This window comes from Mercenaria mercenaria, chromosome 2 (genome assembly GCF_021730395.1).
Source record: "Mercenaria mercenaria strain notata chromosome 2, MADL_Memer_1, whole genome shotgun sequence".
NCBI classification, from domain to species: Eukaryota; Metazoa; Mollusca; class Bivalvia; order Venerida; family Veneridae; genus Mercenaria; species Mercenaria mercenaria.
Genome location: NC_069362.1, coordinates 27,339,666 through 27,363,094, shown reverse-complemented (window position 1 = coordinate 27,363,094; position 23,429 = coordinate 27,339,666). Strand labels below are relative to the sequence as shown.

At 34.9% G+C, this 23,429-nt stretch overlaps 1 protein-coding gene across 1 annotated transcript in view; it reads left to right on the top strand.

Annotated features, from left to right (window-relative positions):
- Positions 1-23,429, top strand: part of LOC123562053 (uncharacterized) — a 129,316-nt gene that overhangs the window by 77,818 nt on the left and 28,069 nt on the right. The window contains exons 31-36 of the mRNA XM_053524923.1: positions 1,043-1,195; positions 13,655-13,831; positions 14,043-14,201; positions 17,131-17,301; positions 18,454-18,612; positions 21,279-21,446. Coding sequence (XP_053380898.1) covers positions 1,043-1,195; positions 13,655-13,831; positions 14,043-14,201; positions 17,131-17,301; positions 18,454-18,612; positions 21,279-21,446 — 987 coding nt within the window. The remainder of the gene's footprint in view (positions 1-1,042; positions 1,196-13,654; positions 13,832-14,042; positions 14,202-17,130; positions 17,302-18,453; positions 18,613-21,278; positions 21,447-23,429) is intronic.

Below are 23,429 nucleotides of genomic sequence, written 5' to 3'. Positions count from 1 at the left end.
TAGCAGATTTGTGAAAATATCACATTTGTTAAAGAAAAAACAGTCAAAGATTGATATATTGAATTGTCTGAAACTTTGAGATTGCTGGTCTTCAATTTTTAGCTCACTGTGACAGACTCCCAGTATCAGCATTGATGTTATGTTTAGACACATTGTTACCAATGAAATTTCATACATGCCTTCCCCGTGGTAACACCAACTGGATGGTGTAGGTTCAATAACTCTTGTATTCATTTTGATGAAATTATGTCCCTTAGCTATTTTTATCAACAAAATTCTGTTCACAATTGCCAGCAAGGTAATATTCTCAGTAAGTACACATCACAACTGAATGAAACTTCACTCTCCTCGTCACTGTGGTTATACCAACTTTATGATGTAGGGGACATAACTCTTGCTGTCATTGTGATGAAATTATATCCCTTTTTGTACTTACATATTTTTTCCATTTTGTCAACAGAATACAGATAGTTGAAAAAGAATTCATTTGACCCAAATTCACAGTGACTTTCTTATTGTTACTGATATTAAATGATTTCACAATTAACAGCTTTAATTTTTTTTTAATGATGTTGTAACAAGTAACCAACACTAAGAGATTACTAAAGAGGAACTTAACCTTTACCCTGCTAAATTTCTTAAATGGACTTGTCTATCATTCAATTTGGGCAGTACAACATATTATTCAAAATGGTGTTAATTGAAAATTTACTTACTGAATAGCGAACAGTGCAGACCATGAACAGCATGCACGGACATGCAGACTGATTTTGGTATGCACTGGTCGCAAAGGCAAAATCTCTTTCTGCCACCAAGCCAAAGGTTAAAAAAGAAATCAGCTGACCTTTTCACCACATGAGATGAATAGTGAAAGATGAAGTAGTTGTGTTATCAACTTGCCCATGATATAATTTGTTTCCACAGTACAAATACTGTGTAACTTCACTCACATAAAAGAAACAGTTTTCCAGGTTTTGCCCTGAGGTTATGACATATTATTTGTAGTTGAGTTTTATTTGTGATGCCTTCATCTTGTTTTCAGTGCGCTGCCCTGCCGGGACCCAGTCTAATGGGGTTCAGTGTTCGGTGTGTCCGGTAGGTACTTACAGGACATACAATGGGCTATCTTGCACTTCATGTCTAGATGGGTATACAACACGTTATCCAGGGGCAACTGACTCTGGACAGTGTATTGGTAAGGACTTTCATGTAATTCTGGTAATGATTAAAGATAGTCATTTGAGCCGTGCCATGTGAAAACCAACATAGTGGGTTTGCGACCAGCATGGATCCAGACCAGCCTGCGCATCCGCGCAGTCTGGTCAGGATCCATGCTGTGCGCTAACAGTTTCTCCAATTCCAATAGGCTTTAAAAGCGAACAGCATGGTTCCTGACCAGACTGCGTGTATGCGCAGGCCGGTCTGGATCCATGCTGGTCGCAAACCCACTATGTTGATTTTCTCATGGCACGGCTCATTTGGATTTGTTTGATTATCATGGATTTTTATACTTATTTATATTGTCAGATTTCTTAATAAATGTTTATTTTCGACTGATGATACTTCATTTGGTTAAGCATCAAAAGTAGTATTCAGTAAATTTGCTGAAGGCTTCCAGATATTTGAAAAGCTGTTAATTGTATTTGTCTTGTCAAAGATTCACACACACACCAAGAGTTTATTTTTCTGCAGTAATTATATAGAAAAAATAATTTTCAAACTTTAAACAAGACAGTAAAACTGGGTTATGTAATTAACATTAAGAAGACATAAAAAAAGAAAGCTAAAAGCGCAGAATCACTTACAACTGAAAATCTGTTCACTCACTTTAAAGAAATGTTTGGGGGTACATCCTCTGCGTATGATGACCCAATTAAGGAAAATTCAAATTTAGATAATCAAGAGTTAGATGCAGAAATTTCTGAGGTCGAAATCAGAGAGGCAGTTTTCTCACAAAACAATAATAAGAGCCCAGGAATAGAAAATTTACCAGCCAAAATATTTAAATCAGTATTTGATGAACTGACAGTATCACGGGGACAAGGTATAATTACACGAATATTTAAAAAGGGCGACGTTAACATTGCAAGAAATTACCGAGGTATCACCTTGATAAATATATTAGCGAAAATATATTACCAAATTCTGTTAAACAGGCTAAATGAATGGAACAAAAAGTATGACAAACTGTCAAAAAATCAGTTTGGATTTCAAAAAGGAAAATCCATTACTGACTGCATATTTATTCTCCAAGCAATTATAGCCAGAGCACTTAGTGTAAAACAAAAGGTTTATTGTATATTTCTTGTCTATCAACAATGTTCTGATAAAATCAACAAACTTCATCTATGGCAAAAATTATTAAATGAAAATGTCAGTGGAAAGTTTGTACAAGCATTACGCGTGATGAATTGTACCTTAAAGTCGTGTGTGCGATTTAAGTCAGATACTTCTAACTTCTTCAACTCTGATGTCGGTTTAAAACAGGGAGACCAGAGCTTGCCATTACTTTTCATTTTTTAGCTCACCTGAGCAATGCTCAGGTGAGTTTTTCTGATCGCTCGATGTCCGTCGTCCGTCGTCTGTCGTCCGTCGTCTGTCAACATTTAGCTTGTGTATGCGATAGAGGCTGTATTTTTCAATTAATCTTCATGAATATTGGTCAGAATGATAACCTTGATGAAATCTAGGCCGAGTTCGAAAATGGGTCATCTCGGGTCAAAAACTAGGTCACTAGGTCAAATCAAAGAAAAACCTTGTGTATGCGATAGAGGCTGTATTTTTCATTTAATCTTCATGAATATTGGTCAGAGTGATAACTTTGATGAAATCTAGGCCGAGTTCGAAAATGGGTCATCTCGGGTCAAAAACTAGGTCACTAGGTCAAATCAAAGAAAAACCTTGTGTATGCGATAGAGGTTGTATTTTTCAATTAATCTTCATGAATATTGGTCAGAATGATAACCTTGATGAAATCTAAGCTGAGTTCGAAAATGGGTCATCTCGGGTCAAAAACTAGGTCACTAGGTCAAATCAAAGAAAAACCTTGTGTATGCGATAGAGGTTGTATTTTTCAATTAATCTTCATGAATATTGGTCAGAATGATAACCTTGATGAAATCTAGGCCGAGTTCGAAAATGGGTCATCTCGGGTCAAAAACTAGGTCACTAGGTCAAATCAAAGAAAAACCTTGTGTATGCGATAGAGGCTGTATTTTTCAATTGATCTTCATGAATTTTGGTCAGAATGATTGCCTTGATGAAATCTAGGCCGAGTTCGAAAATGGGTCATCTTGGGTCAAAAACTAGGTCACAAGGTCAAATCAAAGAAAAACCTTGTGTATGCGATAGAGGCGGTATTTTTCAATTGATCTTCATGAATTTTGGTCAGAATGATTACCTTGATGAAATTTAGACCAAGTTCCAAAATGGGTCATCTGGGGTCAAAAACTAGGTCACTAAGTCAAATCGAAGAAAAACATTGTGTATGCAATAGAGGATGTATTTTTCAATTGATCTTCATGAAATTTGGTCAGAGTGATTGCCTTGATGAAATCTAGGTCGATTTTGAATATGGGTTATCTGAGGTCAAGAACTAGGTCACTAGGTCAAATTAAAGAAAAATCTTGTGTATGCGATAGAGACCGTTTTTTTCAATTGATTTTTATGAAATTTGGTCAGGTTGATTGCCTAAATGAAATCTAGGTCGAATTTGAATATGGGTCATCTGAGGTCAAAAACTAGGTCACTTGGTCAAATCAAAGAAAAAACTTCTGTATGTGATAGAGGCTGTTTTTTTCAATTGATTTTTATGAAATTTGGTCAGGTTGATTGCCTTAATGAAATCTAGGTCGAATTTGAATATGGGTCATCTGAGGTCAAAAACTAGGTCACTTGGTCAAATCAAAGAAAAAACTTCTGTATGTGATAGAGGCTGTATTTTTCAGTTGATCTTCATGAATTTTGGTCAGAATGATTGCCTTGATAAAATCTAGGTCGAGTTTGAACATGGGTCATCTAGGGTCAAAAACTAGGTCATATCTAAGAAAATGCTTGTTTTATCGCAAGAGATTTTTTGGTCCAATCTTAATGAAAATTGGTCAGAATATTTGTTTCCATGAAATCACTAAGTCAAACATGTTTTACACTGTTATGGAGTGTTTCTTAGGTGAGCGACCTAGGGCCATCTTGGCCCTCTTGTTTCGTGAATGATATCATACAAAATATTAATACAAATATTGATGATCTAATATGTATTGATGACTTGAAATTATTAGCTCGACTATTTGAAGAATAAGTAGAGCTATCCTACTCACCACGGCGTTGGTGTCGGCGCCACACCTTGGTTAAGTTTTTCGTACCAGTCCACATTTTGACAAAGTCTTTTGAGATAAAGCTTTGAAACTTTCAATGCTTGTTTACCACCACCATGGCCAGTTATAGGCAAGAGCACATAACTCCATCAAGGATTTTGGCTGAATTATGGCCCCCTTTGACTTAGAAATTATGGTTAAGTTTTTCGTACCAGTTCATATTTTGACAAAGTCTTTTAAGATAAAGCTTTGAAACTTTCAACACTTGTTTACCATCACCATGGCCAGTTATAGGCAAGAGTACATAACTCCATCAAGGATTTTGGCTGAATTATGGCCCCTTTCGACTTAGAAATCTTGGTTAAGTTTTTCGTACCAGTTCGTATTTTGACAAAGTCTTTTGAGATAAAGCTTTGAAACTTTCAACACTTGTTTACCATCACCATTTCCAGTTATAGGCAAGAGCACATAACTCCATCAAAAATTTTGGCTGAATTATGGCCCTTTTTGACTTAGAAATCTGGGTTAATATTTCGTACCAGTTCATATTTTGACAAAGTCTTTCGAGATAAAGCTTTGAAACTTTCAACACCTGTTTATCATCACCATATCCAGTTATAGGCAAGAGTACATAACTCCATCATGGATTTTGACTGAATTATGGCCCTTTTTGACTTAGAAATCTTGGTTAAGTTTTCCGTACCAGTTCATATTTTTTTGTAAAGTGTTTGACATATGGCTTTGAAACTTCTGTCACTTGTTTAGTATAATAGTCTCTATATGTGGGAAAGAGTACATAACTCTGTCATCTATTTTGGCTGAATTATGGCCCTTTTTGGACTTTGAAATTGGTTCTGTTTTCATACAAGTCCACGTTTTGTCAAAACTATTTGACATATGGCTTTTAAACTTTGAACACTTATTTATCATTATGATTTCTATCTGTAGGCAAGAGTACATAACTATTTTGACTGAATTATGGCCCTTTTTGGACTTTGAAATTGGTTCATACATTGCCATTTAGTGCAAGACTTATCGAAATCAAAGAAATACAGGAACATTGTTTGTCTAATCTATTTATTTCTTTTGTCTGAATATCTGTGGAAATATTTTCACCCCATTCTTCAATCAATTCTTCGAATAGTCGAGTGCGCTGTCATCAGACAGCTCTTGTTTTTAATACTTTATGCCGAGGATATGGTCTTATTTGCATTGTCACCAGACTCTTTGCAGTCAATTACTGCAACATTGGGGTTTGAAAATTAATTTAGAAAAAACTAAAGCTATGATTTTCAAACTAGGTCGTCCCACAACAGCTGATTTTTACATATTAGTGAAGCAGGATATTGCAAAAATACTTCAGTTGATGATACAAGCATCAAATTTACAGGACAGTAACTACCTGGCATGCGCTTTAACATAAGATCAAGGGCCACTTGAAATAATGTCGTTTTCAAGATGGCCGCCGCAAAAACAAAATGGCCACCATTTTGTATTTACTTTTCAGTACTTTATTTGAGGCAAGCATGTAATACATTAAAACGATAGCGTTTTTATGCCCCTAGCATCTACTGATGCAGGAGGCATATAGTGATTGTCCTGTCCGTCCGTCTGTCCGTCCATCCGTTCCCCCGTTCGTCCGTCCGTCCATACGAGATTAACCAAATGGGACCGTTTCGTCTTGCATCAATACCCCTTACTAGAATGACTTAATACTAATGAAGATGTAACCTGTTACCATTCCTCATCTTCAGACATCACCTGACCTCAGTTTGACATTGACCTTGACCTCATTTTGGACTTAGGTTGCTTTATATGGGCCATCTCCTGGTTAACCAAATGGGACCGTTTCGTCTAGCATCAATACCTCTTACAAGAATGAATTGATACTAATACAGATGTAAACTGTGACCATTCCTCATCTTCAGACATCACCTGACCTCAGTTTGACCTTGACTTCGTTTTGGACTTAGGTGCAAAATCTATCGACAAGGATGCCACTGGGGGCATCAAGCGTTTCTTGAACGCAGCTCCTTGTTTTTATTTATACACTTTCGTTTCAGTTTAGAACAGAATACCAATCTGTAGTATTCATATTCTTTTAATTTGTAATCAATTTTGTCTGACTAAGCTCATGATCGTAGACATCTCAACACTTAAGTTTTTATAACTTGCAGTTTTGTTTTCGAACAATGGTAAAATCTGAAGCACACCAACCAATATAAGTTTTATATACATTACACTCAGATTACATTCAATGCAATAAATTAACATCGTTAGAAAATGTGTCTTATAAACCACGAGGGGATAAAGAAATAGGACAGCGTGAGCACTTGCACAGTCAATAGCAACATTTTCTTATACTGCAAACCTTAAGTAACTATCTCTGTTGATTTACTATACCCATGAAACTATACACATCGGAAATTGTGTTCTAACCGAAACAAAAAAAATATGCATATACTGCATTTAGTCATTTTCTTAACAGTTGCAACATCAAATTGCTGTGCATAACAGACCTAAGCGGTGGCACTTGCAATTTCCAGTATAGGAAGTCCTTTTGCAAACACACTTTTGAAGGCCCTGGAAGCATTCAGCTATAACCGACAATTCCATCCGATAAGGGATCCACACATTGTTCTGCTTCAGCCATCCCCAGTTTGACGGAGGCGGCAGTTGCTGTGCATGGTAACAGCTGCTTTACCACAGACATGGCCTGCCTGAAAAATTGCTCGCTTGATGAATTGTTTCAGAGCACCTTTTGTTGGTGGAATCGCATTATACGCTCTTTTTTTCCGGGCAAACAAATCAAGTCGAGTTTCATCCATCTTGCATGTCGTGCTTGATCGAGCATACAATATAACTAAAAACAATTTCTAATGTATCCATTTCCTACTCAATTATTGTGTATTTGGCAACGCTGAGACTATGAAATACTTTGAACTGTAGCTGTTTCACAAACATTCCATTCCTGCCTTGCAGATGTTTTTGCCCTTGCCGACAAATGCAAAAACAGTGTCGCAACGGGTAAAAGCAAGAAACAATGGCAATGCCTTTGAGTGAGGAACAAGTAAGCAAGCCACAAAACATCAATACACTGCCATAGCAAGAACTAACTAATAATTGTAATTGTTCGGTTTCCAATCAATAAGGCATGCTTTTCATGAACAAATATACGATTATCGGCTTCTTCGTGATTACATGGAGCAAGCGCATTTCTGTTTATATATAAATTGCAAACAATATCGGCACCTTTTGTTGCTATGATCATTTTATTGGTTTGCACAGTTATCATTATACCCGGAGATATCTAGGGCCTATTCTGGATTCCGGTCCGTCCGTCTGTATACGGAATTTGTCTGCGATATTTCTCAGCAATTATTTGCCAGTTTTCAATCACACCTTGTAATTATTATCACTACAAAGCCAAGTTGCGTATGTGCGAAGCGGGTTCCATTTGGATGATTTTTCACTTAATTATGGCCCTTTAATTTTCTTTCTTTATTTGTATATGGAAAACTTTTTTCCGCGCTATTTCTCGGTCATCATATGCGAGACTTTTATCAAACCTTACAGTTATCATTGGTACCAAGTCAAGTTGTACATGTGCAAAGCATGTTCCATTTGAATTATTTTTCACATAGTAATAGCCCTTTATTATTTTTTTCTATAAATGTATATGGAAAAAAATGTCCGCGCTACTTATCAGTCATTGTATACCAGACTTTTATCACACCTTGTTATTACTATTATCATCGGTACCAAGTGTAGTTATGCATGTGCAAAACACGTTCCATTTGAATGATTTTTGACTAAGTTGTGGCCCTTTATTTGTTTCAAATACGAACAGAGTTACATTGGACTTTTTAACATACTTTATATGTTAAGTATAACTATTTGATGACCCTTGGTGATATAATAAAAAAAGTGGAAACCGACAGGTCTCCAAACACGACATAAACGAAAATGTTGCAGGCTTGATTTGATTTGTGGTTATGGAGCCTGCATATCACAGAAACTGCCAAAAGACAAGATTAAAAAGCAGATTACATGGTCCTTGTCCATGACCTTGACCTACTGACTTAATTCTTCTCTTTTTTTAAGATATTGCCATAAAATTCGAACCACTTGTACAGTTTTGAACAAATATTTCAAAATTGACTTTCAGAGACCTTGATCTTGACCTACTTTCTTCTTTTTAAGGTACAGCAGTGAAGTTTGGAGATCTTATACAGTTTTGCATACCATTTTTTGTGCGTCTTTGTATATTTTCTCCCTGTACAATATACAAAGCAATGTATCATATTTTCAATAACCCTGTTCCTCTGACAATAAGCTGATGTCTGGGGGTATTCATCACCATTAGTGGTACGTCTTGTTTTATCCGCACGAAAACTAAATAGTTTAGTTTTATTTTCAACGCATCTAAGAAAGCTATTCCATAGTTTAGGGGGTCTTCTATTAAACTCTTTTCGACATTATCAAGAGTTTGAAATAGAACATAAACAAAAGCACAGATCCTTAAACTTACAATGATATATTCAAATTTGGTATCTGTTAATACAAAGTATGTACTATTATAATTTGAAGGCCAAGGGACTATCCTTTTACTGCCTTCAATATATATTTTAACATTTTGCTGTATGGGATACGACTTGTTTTGATTATTTTTTTTGAATACATACACGTATTGAAGTTGTCACTGAACCATGATGACATTATGAACTATATCAGTGTGCCCTTGTAGTGTTTGTAGTTCATTCTATAGAATCATTACACATATCATTCAATTAAAGATTTTGTTTCAGCTGATAAGCAATGGTTCAGTATTGCTATGATTTTGAGACTGTTTCTCAGTGAAACAAAGCAAGAAATGAAGGATAGAACAGAGAAGAGATTGAAAAGAAGAGACGTCCATATAAACCATATTAGCTTATTTCAGGCCAATATCATAATAATATGCTTTCAGGTTTATCTGGGACCAGGATCTAATCAATAGTCGATGGTTATAGCACTGAAATTAGGAAACTCAAACTTGGCCGTGATAAGAACGTTATCTAAAAGTCTGGCGGTCATTTTAAAGATGGCGACCTTCTTAAATGGGTCGATATTTGGAAAAGGCAACATTAGAAATAAAACTATCAACTTATGGGAACAAACTGATAGGGAAAAACATGTTATATCCCAACAGATATGATATTTTAGTAACTTACAGATCCTGATTATACGAAAAATGCCTCAATTCTGGCAGCCATTTTGAAATTCTGAGGCCATCTTGAAAATGGATGATTTTTAGGTGGCCCTCGATCATTTTTGAATCTGGGCCATATGATGAACATTTAGTGTAAATTTCATACTTGTATCATCAAGTGAAGTATTTCCTTAGATTTTCTCACTAAGCTGCTCCACTATATACAGAGTTAAGTTAGGAAACGTAAATTCATTTAAATACTTAGGCGTTAATCTGTTCAAAAATGGAAACTAGGCTCGAACCAAAAAACTGATTGCTCAGCATGCTTCATTTTCATTACATAATTTGTTTTCAATATTTCAACAAATTGAACTTCCAGTATCTAAACAAATTCATTTATTTGATACGTTAGTAGGGTCCATCCTAAATGTTTGTTCAGAAATTCGGGGGACACATCATGCAACTGATATAGAATTGATACACCTAAAATTTTTAAGACGTATACTAGGCGTAAAGAAATCAACTATTACCTCCACCCTTTATGGAGAATTTAGCCGAGTACAGTTTTACGTATTCCGAAAAATTATTATTTTGAAATACTGAAATAAAGTGATATCCAAGTAAAATTCTTCACTGATTTTTAAAGTGTATACGATGCTGAAAAACGATGCGGATAGCAACGTATCATATAAAAACAAAAACTGGGCCACTTATGTGAAAAACATACTAGAGGAACATGGCTTCGGTTATATATGGCAGGCCCAGAATATAAATAGAAGTACACTTTTATCCATTTAACAACAAATTCTTGATAACTATTATCAGTCGTGGCATGCTGAAGTAAATAATTCACCGCGTCTCCAGGCATATTGCAGGTTTAAGAATAAGTTCGAACACGAACAGTATCTTGATTGTATACAAGACAGGAAGTATTTACTGTCACTTTCTGAATTCTGTGTATCTGGGCATAATCTGTTTAATATAGAAACTGGGAGTAATAATAACACACCCAGGGCTTACAGAATCTGTAAATCCTGTAATATGAATCAAAATTGAATCAGAGTTCCACAACTGTTAAATAAATTAGCATCTTACTCTTCAGAAAACGTATTTTTTAGTTTTCTTTCTTTGAATACTATTTAGCCCACCATCTGATGATGGTTGGCTATTCAAATCACTCTGCATCCGTGTTCCGTTGTCCTTCCGTCCGTTAACATTTTCTCGTTATCGCATCTCCTCATAAACTACTGGGGGGATTTTGACCAAACTTTGTCAGAATGGTGTATTGGTACCCTAGTTGTGTCCCCCTGAAAATCAGACTGGTTCAACAGTTTTTGAGTGAGTTATGGCCCTTTGTTTATTTTTATAATTTACATAGATTTATATAGGGAAAAACTTTGAAAATCATGTCCAAAACCACAGGGCCTAGGACTTTGATATTTGGTATGTAGCATCATCTAGAGGTCCTCTACCAAGATTGTCCAAATTATTTCCCTAGGGTCAAATATTGCCTCGCCCCTGGGGTCACATGGTTTAATTATATAGACTTATATAGGGAAAAACTTTGAAAATCTTCTTGTCGTAACCTACAACATTCATATTTGGACCTTATGTATATAGTTTTGAGTGGCTAGATAAACCTTGACATGAGTTGACCTTGATCTTGACCTAGTGACCTACTTTCACATTTCTGTAGCTACAGCCTTCAAATTTGGACCACATGCAAGGTTTGTGTACCGAAATAAACTTTGACCTTGACATTGACATAGTGACCTACTTTCACATTTAATTTGGACCACCTGCATAGTTTTGTGTTCCAAAATGAAATTTGACCTTGATTTTGACCTAATGACCTACTTTCACATTTCTCAAGCTACAGCCTTCAAATTTGGACCATATGCATAGTTTTGTGTAACGAAATGAACTTTGACCTTGAGATTGACCTAGTGACCTACTTTCACATTTCTGTAGCTACAGTCTTCAAATTTGGACCACTTGCATAGGTTTGTGTACAGAAATAAACTTTGACCTTGACATTGACCTAGTGACCTACTTTCACATTTCTGTAGCTACAGTCTTCAAATTTGGACCACATGCATAGGTTTGTGTACCGGTACAGAAATAAACTTTGACCTTGACATTGACCTAGTGACCTACTTTCACATTCTTGAAGGTACAGGCTTCAAATTTGGACCACATGCATAGTTTTGTGTTCCGAAATGAACTTTGACCTTGAGATTGACCTTGCGACCTGCTTTCACATTTCTCAAGCTACAGGCTTCAAATTTGGACCACATGCATAGTTTTGTGTTCTGAATTGAAATTTAACCTTGATTTTTACCTAGTACCTACTTTCACATTTTTCAAGCTACAGCCTTCAAATTTGAAGCACATGCATAATTTTGTGTACAGAAATGAACTTTGACTTTGAAATTGTTCTAGTGACCTACTTTCACATTTCTCAAGCTACAGCTACAGCTTCAATTTGGACCACATGCATGTACCACATGCACAGTTTTGTGTACCGAAATGAACTTTGACCTTGATCTAGTCTTGAAATTTGGAACATTAAAAAATGGCTCAATAGTGGGCGCCAAGATCACTCTGTGATCTCTTGTATTTTGTTTTGCTATAAACATTCTGACATGTTTTATGCGAATAAAATCTTTAGTATTGGTATATTGGTAATTAGCTGTTTTGTACACTAAAAATATTAATATATTAAAACCTTTAAGTTGTCAAAATGAGACTGACAACATATAAAAGAAACATTTCCATATATTAAAAATAAAAGCAAGAGTTAAAGGGAGACAAGCTAAACTCATTTGAAGTCTCTCTACCTATCCTTTGTAATACTTAAATTTATAATCATTATCAAAAATGTTATATTCCGAAATTTAAGAAAAAACAGATAATGTTGTGGGGTTGGGGGTTGAGGGTGCAGCCATTTTGAAGTACAGTCAAACCTGTGTTAAAGACCACCTCTGAACAGAGACCACCTGGCTTTAAAGACCACATGTTTTGTTTCCCATTGTAACATTTACAGTGTATTTTAACCTGTGAATAAAAACCACCTTTTTTGACAGGTTTGACTGTATATGCCCATGAATGAACAAAAGCTAGAGGAAAGTTTATTGTTCGGTCAAATATGTTAAGGGGCCTCTGTGGCCGAGTGGTTAAGGTCACTGACTTTTAATCCATTGCCTCTCACTGATGTTGGATCGAGCCTCTCTCAGGGTGTTGAATTCTTCATGTGAGGAAGCCATCCAGCTTGCTTATAGAAGGTTGGTGGTTCTACTCAAGTGCCTGCCCATGATGAAATAATGCAAGGAAGGGTACCTGGGGTCTTCCTCTACCATCAAAGCTGGCATTAAATCCAACAAGTACAGTTTGATAAATAACACAGAAAGTATTGGACTAGGTTGATAATTGGTCAAATCTAGTTGGCCCTTGAGAAACACTGTAATTTACCATTTTAACACCAATATTTTATTTCTTGAGCATTCTTTATCAAAGGTAAAAAATATTTCAAGCGATCAAAATATCTTGGAATTCGTTAATAGTTGACCAGATTGGATGGGTTCACATTCAACAGGAATTTCAGTGAGCTTTTTTTAAGATGAGCAAATAAAAAAAAAATAGAAAAAGTCATTGTAGAAGTAGCTTACATTATGAAATGTGCTCGAATAGTTGTTTTAAGATTAGTAAATAAAATATAAGAAATCATTGTTGAAGTAGCTTATTATTGATGTGCTGAAATAAGTATTTTCTTCATGAGGCTTTAGAATTGTTAAATAAAACTTCCCTGTCGAACTTGGAAGAAAACTGCAAAATAAGGGACAGTCTATTTAAGTCACAGGATACACATAGGAACATAACTCTGAAAAGACTGTAGTTAACACACTACCAGCAATATAAAAATTTCTCTAGTGGGCGAGTCATGGCTTCCATGGCCCTTTTGTTGAAGTGTTAGTAGAATTCAGATTTGAGCCTTTAAGGTTAATTGTTAAATGTTAAAAAAAAAATTCTCAGTATATTATGAATTCGTTGAGTATACAAGGTATCATATGCTATGTTGCAGTGCTGTCGTAAAAACAAATCATTTCATTTTATTTAAGTATATTTTACATGCTCTACAATCTTTTTACAGCACCTTGTGGCGCAGGTCAGGTGTCACCATCAGGGTTTGGTCCTTGTTATTCTTGCCCAGTAGGATCGTATAAACTTAGTAACACACAATGTCAGTCATGTGGCTCTGGTGAGACTACAGAAAGTCGTGGTGCAAGCGGATCCGATGCCTGTGTAGCCAGTTCCTCCATCAATGACGGTAGACATTTCATCATTTATCTGTACTCATTTATTGTTTTTCTCTTGTATCTTATTCCAAATTCATTAACATTTCTTCTGTTATGAACCCTTTAAGTTAGAATATTAGTGCAATTGGACGGATATCCTCCATTTGGCGCTAAAATATACATTTTCATTTTGAAGCTCTGGTAATGCCAGTTTTAAAATGATTTTACTATGAATCTTTTCAGAACCTTGTACCATTGGAACTCAAGATATTGGTAACAACCAGTGTGAACTATGTTCTGTCGGGACTTACCGAAGCATAAATACAGCAACATGTATACCTTGTCCAAACTCTGACACAAGTACATATTTCAGGGGTAGTGTCTCAAGTTCTCAGTGTTTAGGTAAGTTTCAATTCCAGATACCACAGTTTTTTGACAATAACTTTATAAATTGAGACTTGACCTTGCTGATCATATATATCAGCTTAGCACCTGTGACCTCAAATGTCTGGTCAGTGGGCTCAGCAAGGGCAGCATAAGACTTCTAAGCTGGAGGCCGCAGGTTTCAGCCAGGTAAGAAAAGAATATTCTTTAAGGCTGGGATATTGATCTGTGCTAGAAAAAACATTTTCTGTGTTGAAGGAAAGAAGATTTACTGTCTTAATAAACATGTGTTACCATAATGGCTGCCTATGGCTAATATGCGATTGAGGCAATTGAGTAATTTTGAAAATTCATGTTTATTCACAATTTTACGACATGATTAGTTGAAAATGTTTCAGATTAGATAATTACATGTAAATGAAATAATCTATATATATATATATTTGTGGAAGCTCCTTGGGCTTTGGGTATTTACACATCATAAGAAAAAGCTGTTTTTGACTTGGTAATAATTCCATACCTCATGTTTTTATTTCGATGTAAATGAGATGTGGAACCAAAATTTGTAGGCCTGTTTGGCGCCATATAACCTATACTGTGTTGGTGCGCCGTAAAACCCAAATAAATAAATTGACTTGGTAAATACACCCAGGCAATACAAGTAAATACTGGAGGCTGTAGGGTGGGGGGGGGGTTATAATGCCTAGTTATTACAGAACTATTAAGTAATATGCCTGCTGATATAATAATGCATAGATGAAATTACCTACTTATTGCAATTATCTGTTATTAATTTTCATAGTTTTGTCCATCATATTTTATTCATCTTGTAAATAGAAAATATTAAGTGATTGTCTTATAAATTAAAATTTATAAGGCAAGTTGAAGAAAGTATAAAAGTCAAGGCTTTTAGATTAACAGAGTCTAAATTTTTGTTAAAAAAGTAATACTCCACTAATGTATATATCCAATATGCAGCCTTAAATGTACATGTATTTGGTAAAAATCTATGATAAAATAAAAGAGGAAGAACTATGACTAACCTTTTCTATGTACCGGACTTCTTTGTTCTGCTAATTAAACATGATTAAGGTAGTTCTGCATGTTTGATAAACTGGAAGTGATCGCGTAACGTCATTTATCCGGAAAACGTAGAATAAATCCTGGATTCGGCGTACGGAAATTAAAATCATTTTACGAATTAATCGAAACCTGTGAGTACATTTATTACAATGGCACTGTTGCTATATTTCTAAAGTCAAAATATGATGTTAAAACATATGACACATTAAAATATTCAAACTAATGTCTTAAAAATTAGCGTGAAATGTCCGGATCTTTGTAATCATGGTCAAATATCTCAAAAATAAGCACACGGACCTATGCATTTTATTTCACCAAATTATAGGCCATGTGTTTATTTACAGCTGTAAGAAGTTTCATCAAAATCTACATTGTAGAAAAATTTCTGTTCGCGAATATGTTATGTAAAGTTAGATTTACCAATAGACTTCCCATTATGAACTATATGTGTTGTGGTAAAACCAAATATTTGATTTAAATCAGGTACAATAAATCAGAGCATGTAGCGGGGGGTCATATCTTTATTACAGACATTTAGTTATGCTCTTCATTGCATAGATTTACCGATTTGCTTATTGTTATTATTTTTAGTGTCATATATTTATCAATTGGTTGTGATGTACTTTATTAAATTTATGGCAGTTGGAGTAAATAAAAAGTACTTTTAGATTACGGTCAAAATTGATTAAAAGCGTATGCACTGTCATATCATTCCCTATGTAGTTTGGTAAAAACTTGATTGGCAGAACTTGGTACGATTTTCTATTCCACTTCTTTTTCTTGCTTTAAAATGATTCAGGCATTTCTATAGTTTTAAAGGAAGTATCAGCATTATCAACGTAGTGCATGATTGGGAGAATAAACTTAGTTGCAGTACATTCAATGGCACTGTTGCTATATCAAAGGGTTAAAATGCCCCTAATTCTTCCCTGAAATGTATACTTTCAATACTAATAACATGGACCTATGCTTATCACAAATTATAGTCCATTGTATCTGATAGTATGAAGTTTCATAATCTACATTGTAAAATTTATTCGCGATATGTGAAGTTGATTTTACTAGATATATGAAAATGGGGTCAACAAAAGTACAAAACAAGCACACAATCCTATCTTTTTTATTTGCCAAATTTCTAGGTATATTCTGAAGTTTTGAAAAATCAGAGTTTAATCAAATTCTACATTGTAGAAAAAAACTCGATCCATACGTGCACAACTACCTTAAATACCAGTAATTTTAATTTGCTGCCAAGTGAAGTTCTGTCTGAAGTTCAGTTGCAAGTTGTATACCCCATCTAGCAAACATAAGGCCTAGGTAAAATTTATACACTTGATACAAAAAAGTAGATAACCATTTTCTCAATGACCTGCTTCAATAACATTCCTTTCCAGATGCTATATTCCTTGATTCAAGTGCAGAAAGCTAAAATCCTGCTATGAATGTGTTAGCTGCCATTTTCTTAAGCAATTACCTTGTTAAAAACTTTTTATAGTGGTTGCAAATACATTACTTGATGGTCTTGCATACCTGATAAAAGCTTCTTTATAAAAATTGTAGCATAATTATGTCTATAGTAGTTGTTTTGAAAAAAGTTATAAAAAAAAAAAGTCTTGCAAAATTTCATTGACCTAATATACTGGAATTTGTTTTACCCATCGATGTTGCCCTTTATTTCTCATGAAGGTAGGATAAAGCTGTTTCTGTATGGCATACAAGAAGGTTAATTTACTGTTTTTACTAATCTGAAATTATACTAAAAACTAAGTTTTATTTGATTTAGATATTTGCTATGTAATATCTGTGATGTAACATTTCATTTCCTTGGTATCAGTTAATTTAAACAATGTGTTGAAAATTTCAGCAAAATGTAGTCCTGGCTATACCTCATCTAATGGCCGAGCTCCATGCCAACCTTGTCCTAAAGGTCAGTATGCTGTGAACACAACAACATGCTTGAACTGCCCCCTGGACTACACAACTATAACAGATGGTGCAACAACTACTGGCTGTGTCTCAGAGTCTTCTCTCAGATGTGAGTAATTCAGCATGACTGCATCTCAAAAAAAAAATTAAAAAATTAATTTTCATTAAGGGCAATTGAACTATCTAGGAACCTTTGATCTAGTTAATCATTAAATGGGCATTAAAACATTGAATTTCATAGCATTGATTGGACTAGACTACCCAATATTATACATTGTTGCATACGTTGATTGTGATTGACCACCTTTAAGGCCTAAAAATGTTCTTTGTTTCCAGTAACATGCTAGAAAAAGTTAGGGTAAGTTGGTCGAAATTTTTGTTTTATTAAGTGAGATTTTTCGGAAATTATTTTATGTCAGAAATATTATACTGATAAGGGGTCTATGCCTTTAGAGCATCAGTAAGTTGATTTCTAGCATCACTGAACATGTTTAAAGCATAAAAAACTGAAATTTTGCAACTTTTGTTAGAGTTGAAAAAGATATTCTCCAAGGCCATAAAAACATTTAGGGTTGGGCCAAAAATGTAGGTTAGGTTGGGATACAAGAAACAATTTTTTTTATGCCTAATGTATGACATAATCTTAAAAAGTTAATTAACTAAGATATTTCAGTGTTACTAAGGCTACAGAACAGTTTCATATATCATTAATCTTATAGTACATTAATTAGAGTTGATGGGCAAGTGATCAAAAGGTTATTACTATTCCACGATGAAGGATACACTTGTTCTGTTGCAGTATAATATTCTACATCAATGTCAGTATCTCTGCAACAAAACTCTGGCATTTAATGATAAAAAGCTGATGACCTGCTGTATGATAAAAAGCTGATGACCTATGAGAAGTGCTGTAGTTATGATAAAAAGCTGATGACCTATGAGAAGTGCTGCAGTTGTGATAAAAAGCTGATGACCTATGAGAAGTGTTGTAGTTATGATAAAAAGCCGATGACCTATGAGAAGTGCTGTAGTTATGATAAAAAGCTGATGACCTATGAGAAGTGCTGTAGTTATGATAAAAAGCTGATGACCTATGAGAAGTGCTGTAGTTATGATAAAAAGCTGATGACCTATGAGAAATGCTGTAATTATGATTAACCATGCATTTTTGAACTGACAGTAATAATGGTTAGACAAACATTCGATAGGACTCAGTGTCTTATGACAAAGATAAAAATGATTTTTGTTTTTCGTCTTTCAGTAAATTGTCCAAAAGGAACATCAAGGAATGTTAACACTGGATCCTGTGATAAATGTGAAGAAGGCACATACAACTCTATTGAGGAGGGTTCTTGTATCTCATGTGATAATATTTATACAACATTCTTTGAAGGAGCAACAGCTGCAACCATGTGCAGATGTAAGTTTCTCATGGAATTGCACTCTATGTACCATTAAAGGTTCTATTTATTCCGCCGTGTTAATGCACCTGCAGGTGTCTCTAAATTTTATTTTAGTACTTGCAGCATGTGTTGGTGTTGAGTTCTACTTAACCAGGGGCTAGAGGGTGCGGACGGTAGCTTGCATTTCCACTACCGTCTATCAACAAGCTAAATTGGGCCAAACCTTTGATGCTGCATGTGTCTGTCAGTCTGTCTGTCCTTCCATCATAATTTGTGTCTTGAGCATAACTTTATAACCATTAAAGATAATGACTTTAAACTTAGCATATAGGTAGATAGCAACAAGAGGATGTGCAGAGTGCTTAAAAAGGCTCTGTAGGCCAAAGGTCAAGGTCACAAATTGAGCTAAAAGGTCAAAACTGTCCATCATATTTGTGTCAAGAGCATAACTGTATAACCACGCATGATATTGACTTTAAACTGGCATGTAGGTAGGTGGTGATGAGATGAAGTGCAGAGCATATGAGCTGGGTCTGTAGGTCAAAGGTCAAGGTCACAAATTGAGCCCAAAGGTCAAATCTGTCTTTCATATTTTGTATTAACAATTCAAGGTATTGACTTAAAACTTGGAATGTAGGTAGATGGTGATGAGACGATGTGCAGTGTATGAAACAGGGTGATAGGTCAAACGTCAAGGTAACCACTAGGTCAGATCTGCCCATCATATTTTGTGCTCAGAGCATAACTTAAAAAAAGCACTAAAGGTATTGACTGGAACCCCTCTCCCGAACCCAAATCTAAGATTGGGGTTATGTTACATAAAAGATTGAGTGGTTTATTTTTCTTACAAACAAAATTAATTTCATAGTATTTTGATGAAAGAAATATTAAAATCACAAATATTATGATTCTAATTAAAGATTGAGTATTATTTTTAACTGAGATCAAACTGTGAATAACAAAATTTACACCATTGTCATGCTTATTGCCGATAATAACTGGCCATTTGATCGTAACAAAAAGATGATTACACCTTTGGTTAATGGTTTGAATTGAGAAGCTTATGTCATTTTGAAAAGATACCATTCCGAAATATCAAAACATTTGCTTTCTATTTATTCAAAATATTTGTAATAAGAAAGAAACAACAAACATAGTGATATTTTATTAGTTTTATTTTTGAGAAAAAACAAAATCAACAGAAATGCGAGTCCGATGCTGCTCTCCGCCGTGGAGGTAAAATTTATAACCGGTGTTGATGTAAACTCTACTGTCAGTTTCCATCCATCTCAAAATTGACCAAAACTGTATTTTATGCCCCCAAAGGGAGGCATATTAGTTTTCAACTGTCCGTCCATTCGTTAGTTCGTTATTCACAATGTTAACTTTTTGCATGAAGGCACTTTACTCGCGAAACACTGTACCCAGGACCTTCAAACTTCACATGCTGATAGTACTTATTAAGTACACAACCCCTACTGACTTCGGGGTCACCAGGTCAAAGGTCAAGGTCACCAGGTCAAAGGTCAAGGCACTGCGGGGGCATTTGTCACCATTAGTGACAGCTCTTGTTTTCCCAAGATTTTGGGCTAATATTGGGGATGCATATTATACATGGGTGCGCATTATACATGGGTATCTATGGTAATAAGAACTTTTATGACCCTGTACAAAGATTTTTCAAATTACAGAAGGTTGGTGGTTCTACCAAGGTGCCTGCTCATGAAATAATACACAGAGGGGCAACTGGGGTCTTCCTCCACCATCAAAGCTGGAAAGTCACCATATGACCTATAATTGTGTTGATGCTACATTAACCCAACAAAATAAATAAATAAATAGCATCCTGCCTGTAGGTTATAGTCTGTATAGGTACAGGGAAATTTAAATGATAGGTAATAATACCACCACAGAAGTTTGTTATGGGCATTGAACTATACAGGGACCTGCCCTGTCTTGTTACATATCATTTTGGGAGTAAAAACAGGTGTTCATATATCAGATTATATAACTCTTGATTTGTTTTAGCAAAATTATTTCCCATTTTCACTTGGAAAATATCCGGAAATCTACTCATCTTACAATTTTTCTGCGATTATTCTGTGTATTATTAGTCTACATATCAAGTTCCATAACTCTTTGTTTTTTATTTAGATAAAAATATTCCCTTTTATGATTTAGAAAATGGGGCAAAATTGTTTATTTCTTTGAACGTATCTGAAACCAATGAAGGTATTGCATAGGAACTTCACAGCAGGCTCTAAGGATGACAAAACGAGGTGAAAAATGACAAAATTATTTTCCATTTTACACCTTGAAAATGTCTTAGAAGTATTATATTTCTTAAACTATTGCATACATCGAATTTAAATGTTACACAAACCTTGATGATAATGTAAGAATACCAGCCAAATCCAGTTCTATAACTGTGAATTTTATTTGACAGAATTATGCCTCCTTTTTCACAGAAAATGTAAATATGAACTTTCTCGGATATGAAAATATTTCTTGGAACTTACATAGCCTCTGGATTTTGTACAGGAAGTTATAATTACAAGTCACATAACATTATCAGCTTTGTTACATAACTGTCTCCCTTTCTAATTGTTCTTATATTTGATTCCACTGAAAGCAATTTAATGTAACATAACATAAAAAAATGACTAGATATTATGTTTTTCAGTGAAATGTCCTCCTGGATTCTATTCTGCAACTGGAAGGGCTCCATGTACACCTTGTGGTGTTGGGAAATATTCATCAACATATGGAGCACAAGCATGCACACCATGCAGTTTGGGTAACGATCAAATAACGGCCACAACTACATCAACATCTAATTTACAGTGCATAGGTAAGCTAGATTGAATTGTTGTTTAAGATATTCCTCAAGAGCATAGGTAAGCTAGATTGAATTGTTGTTTAAGATATTCCTCAAGAGCATAGGTAAGCTAGATTGAATTGTTGTTTAAGATATTCCTCAAGAGCTTAGATAAGCTAGATTGAATTGTTGTTTAAGATATTCCTCAAGAGCATAGGTAAGCTAGATTGAATTGTTGTTTAAGATATTCCTCAAGAGCATAGGTAAGCTAGATTGAATTGTTGTTTAAGATATTCCTCAAGAGCATAGGTAAGCTAGATTGAATTGTTGTTTAAGATATTCCTCAAGAGCTTAGGTAAGCTAGATTGAATTGTTGTTTAAGATATTCCTCAAGAGCTTAGGTAAGCTAGATTGAATTGTTGTTTAAGATATTCCTCAAGAGCTTAGGTAAGCTAGATTGAATTGTTGTTTAAGATATTCCTCAAGAGCTTAGGTAAGCTAGATTGAATTGTTGTTTAAGATATTCCTCAAGAGCTTAGATAAGCTAGATTGAGCTGTTGTTTAAGATATTCCTCAAGAGCTTAGGTAAGCTAGATTGAGCTGTTGTTTAAGATATTCCTCAAGAGCTTAGGTAAGCTAGATTGAATTGTTAAGATATTCCTCAAGAGCTTAGATAAGCTAGATTGAGCTGTTGTTTAAGATATTCCTCAAGAGCTTAGGTAAGCTAGATTGAATTGTTAAGATATTCCTCAAGAGCTTAGATAAGCTAGATTGAACTGTTGTTTAAGATATTCCTCAAGAGCTTAGGTAAGCTAGATTGAACTGTTGTTTAAGATATTCCTCAAGAGCTTAGGTAAGCTAGATTGAATTGTTAAGATATTCCTCAAGAGCTTAGATAAGCTAGATTGAACTGTTGTTTAAGATATTCCTCAAGAGCTTAGGTAAGCTAGATTGAATTGTTGTTTAAGATATTCCTCAAGAGCTTAGATAAGCTAGATTGAACTGTTGTTTAAGATATTCCTCAAGAGCTTAGGTAAGCTAGATTGAACTGTTGTTTAAGATATTCCTCAAGAGCTTAGGTAAGCTAGATTGAATTGTTGTTTAAGATATTCCTCAAGAGCTTAGGTAAGCTAGATTGAACTGTTGTTTAAGATATTCCTCAAGAGCTTAGATAAGCTAGATTGAACTGTTGTTTAAGATATTCCTCAAGAGCTTAGGTAAGCTAGATTGAACTGTTGTTTAAGATGTTCCTCAAGAGCTTAGATAAGCTAGATTGAACTGTTGTTTAAGATATTCCTCAAGAGCTTAGATAAGCTAGATTGAACTTGTTTAAGATATTCCTCAAGAGCTTAGGTAAGCTAGATTGAATTGTTGTTTAAGATATTCCTCAAGAGCTTAGGTAAACTGGATTGAATTGTTGTTTAAGATATTCCTCAAGAGCTTAGGTAAGCTAGATTGAAGTCCTATGAAGAGATTCAGTGAGTGCTTAGGTAAGTTTAGTTGACATGTCTTTTACATAGCTCAAACACATAGGTAAGTTAGATTGAGGTGTGTGTTAAGGGATTCTTTATGTGCATTGGTAAGTTAGATTGAAGTCCTATGATGAGATCTCTTGAGTACATAGGTTAATTAGACTGAAGTGTCTGTTCATAGATTCCTTGAGTGCATAGATATGTTAGAGCAATTTCCTTAGATGCATAGATCTAGCTAGATTGAAGTTCTATGAAGAGATTCCCCGAATGCTTAGGTAAGTTACATTGAAGTGTCTGTTAAGAGATTCCTTGAGAACATAGGTAAGTTAGAATGAAGTGTCTGTTTAGAGATTCCTCAGATATTAGGAAAGCTAGATTGAAGTGTCTGTGTAGAGATTTCCTTGAGAACATAGGTAAGTTAGAATGAAGTGTCTGTTTAGAGATTCCTCAATTATTAGGAAAGCTAGATTGAAGTGTCTGTGTAGAGATTCCTCAAGTACATTTGTAAGCTAGATTAAAGTTTGATAAAAAATAACATTACAAA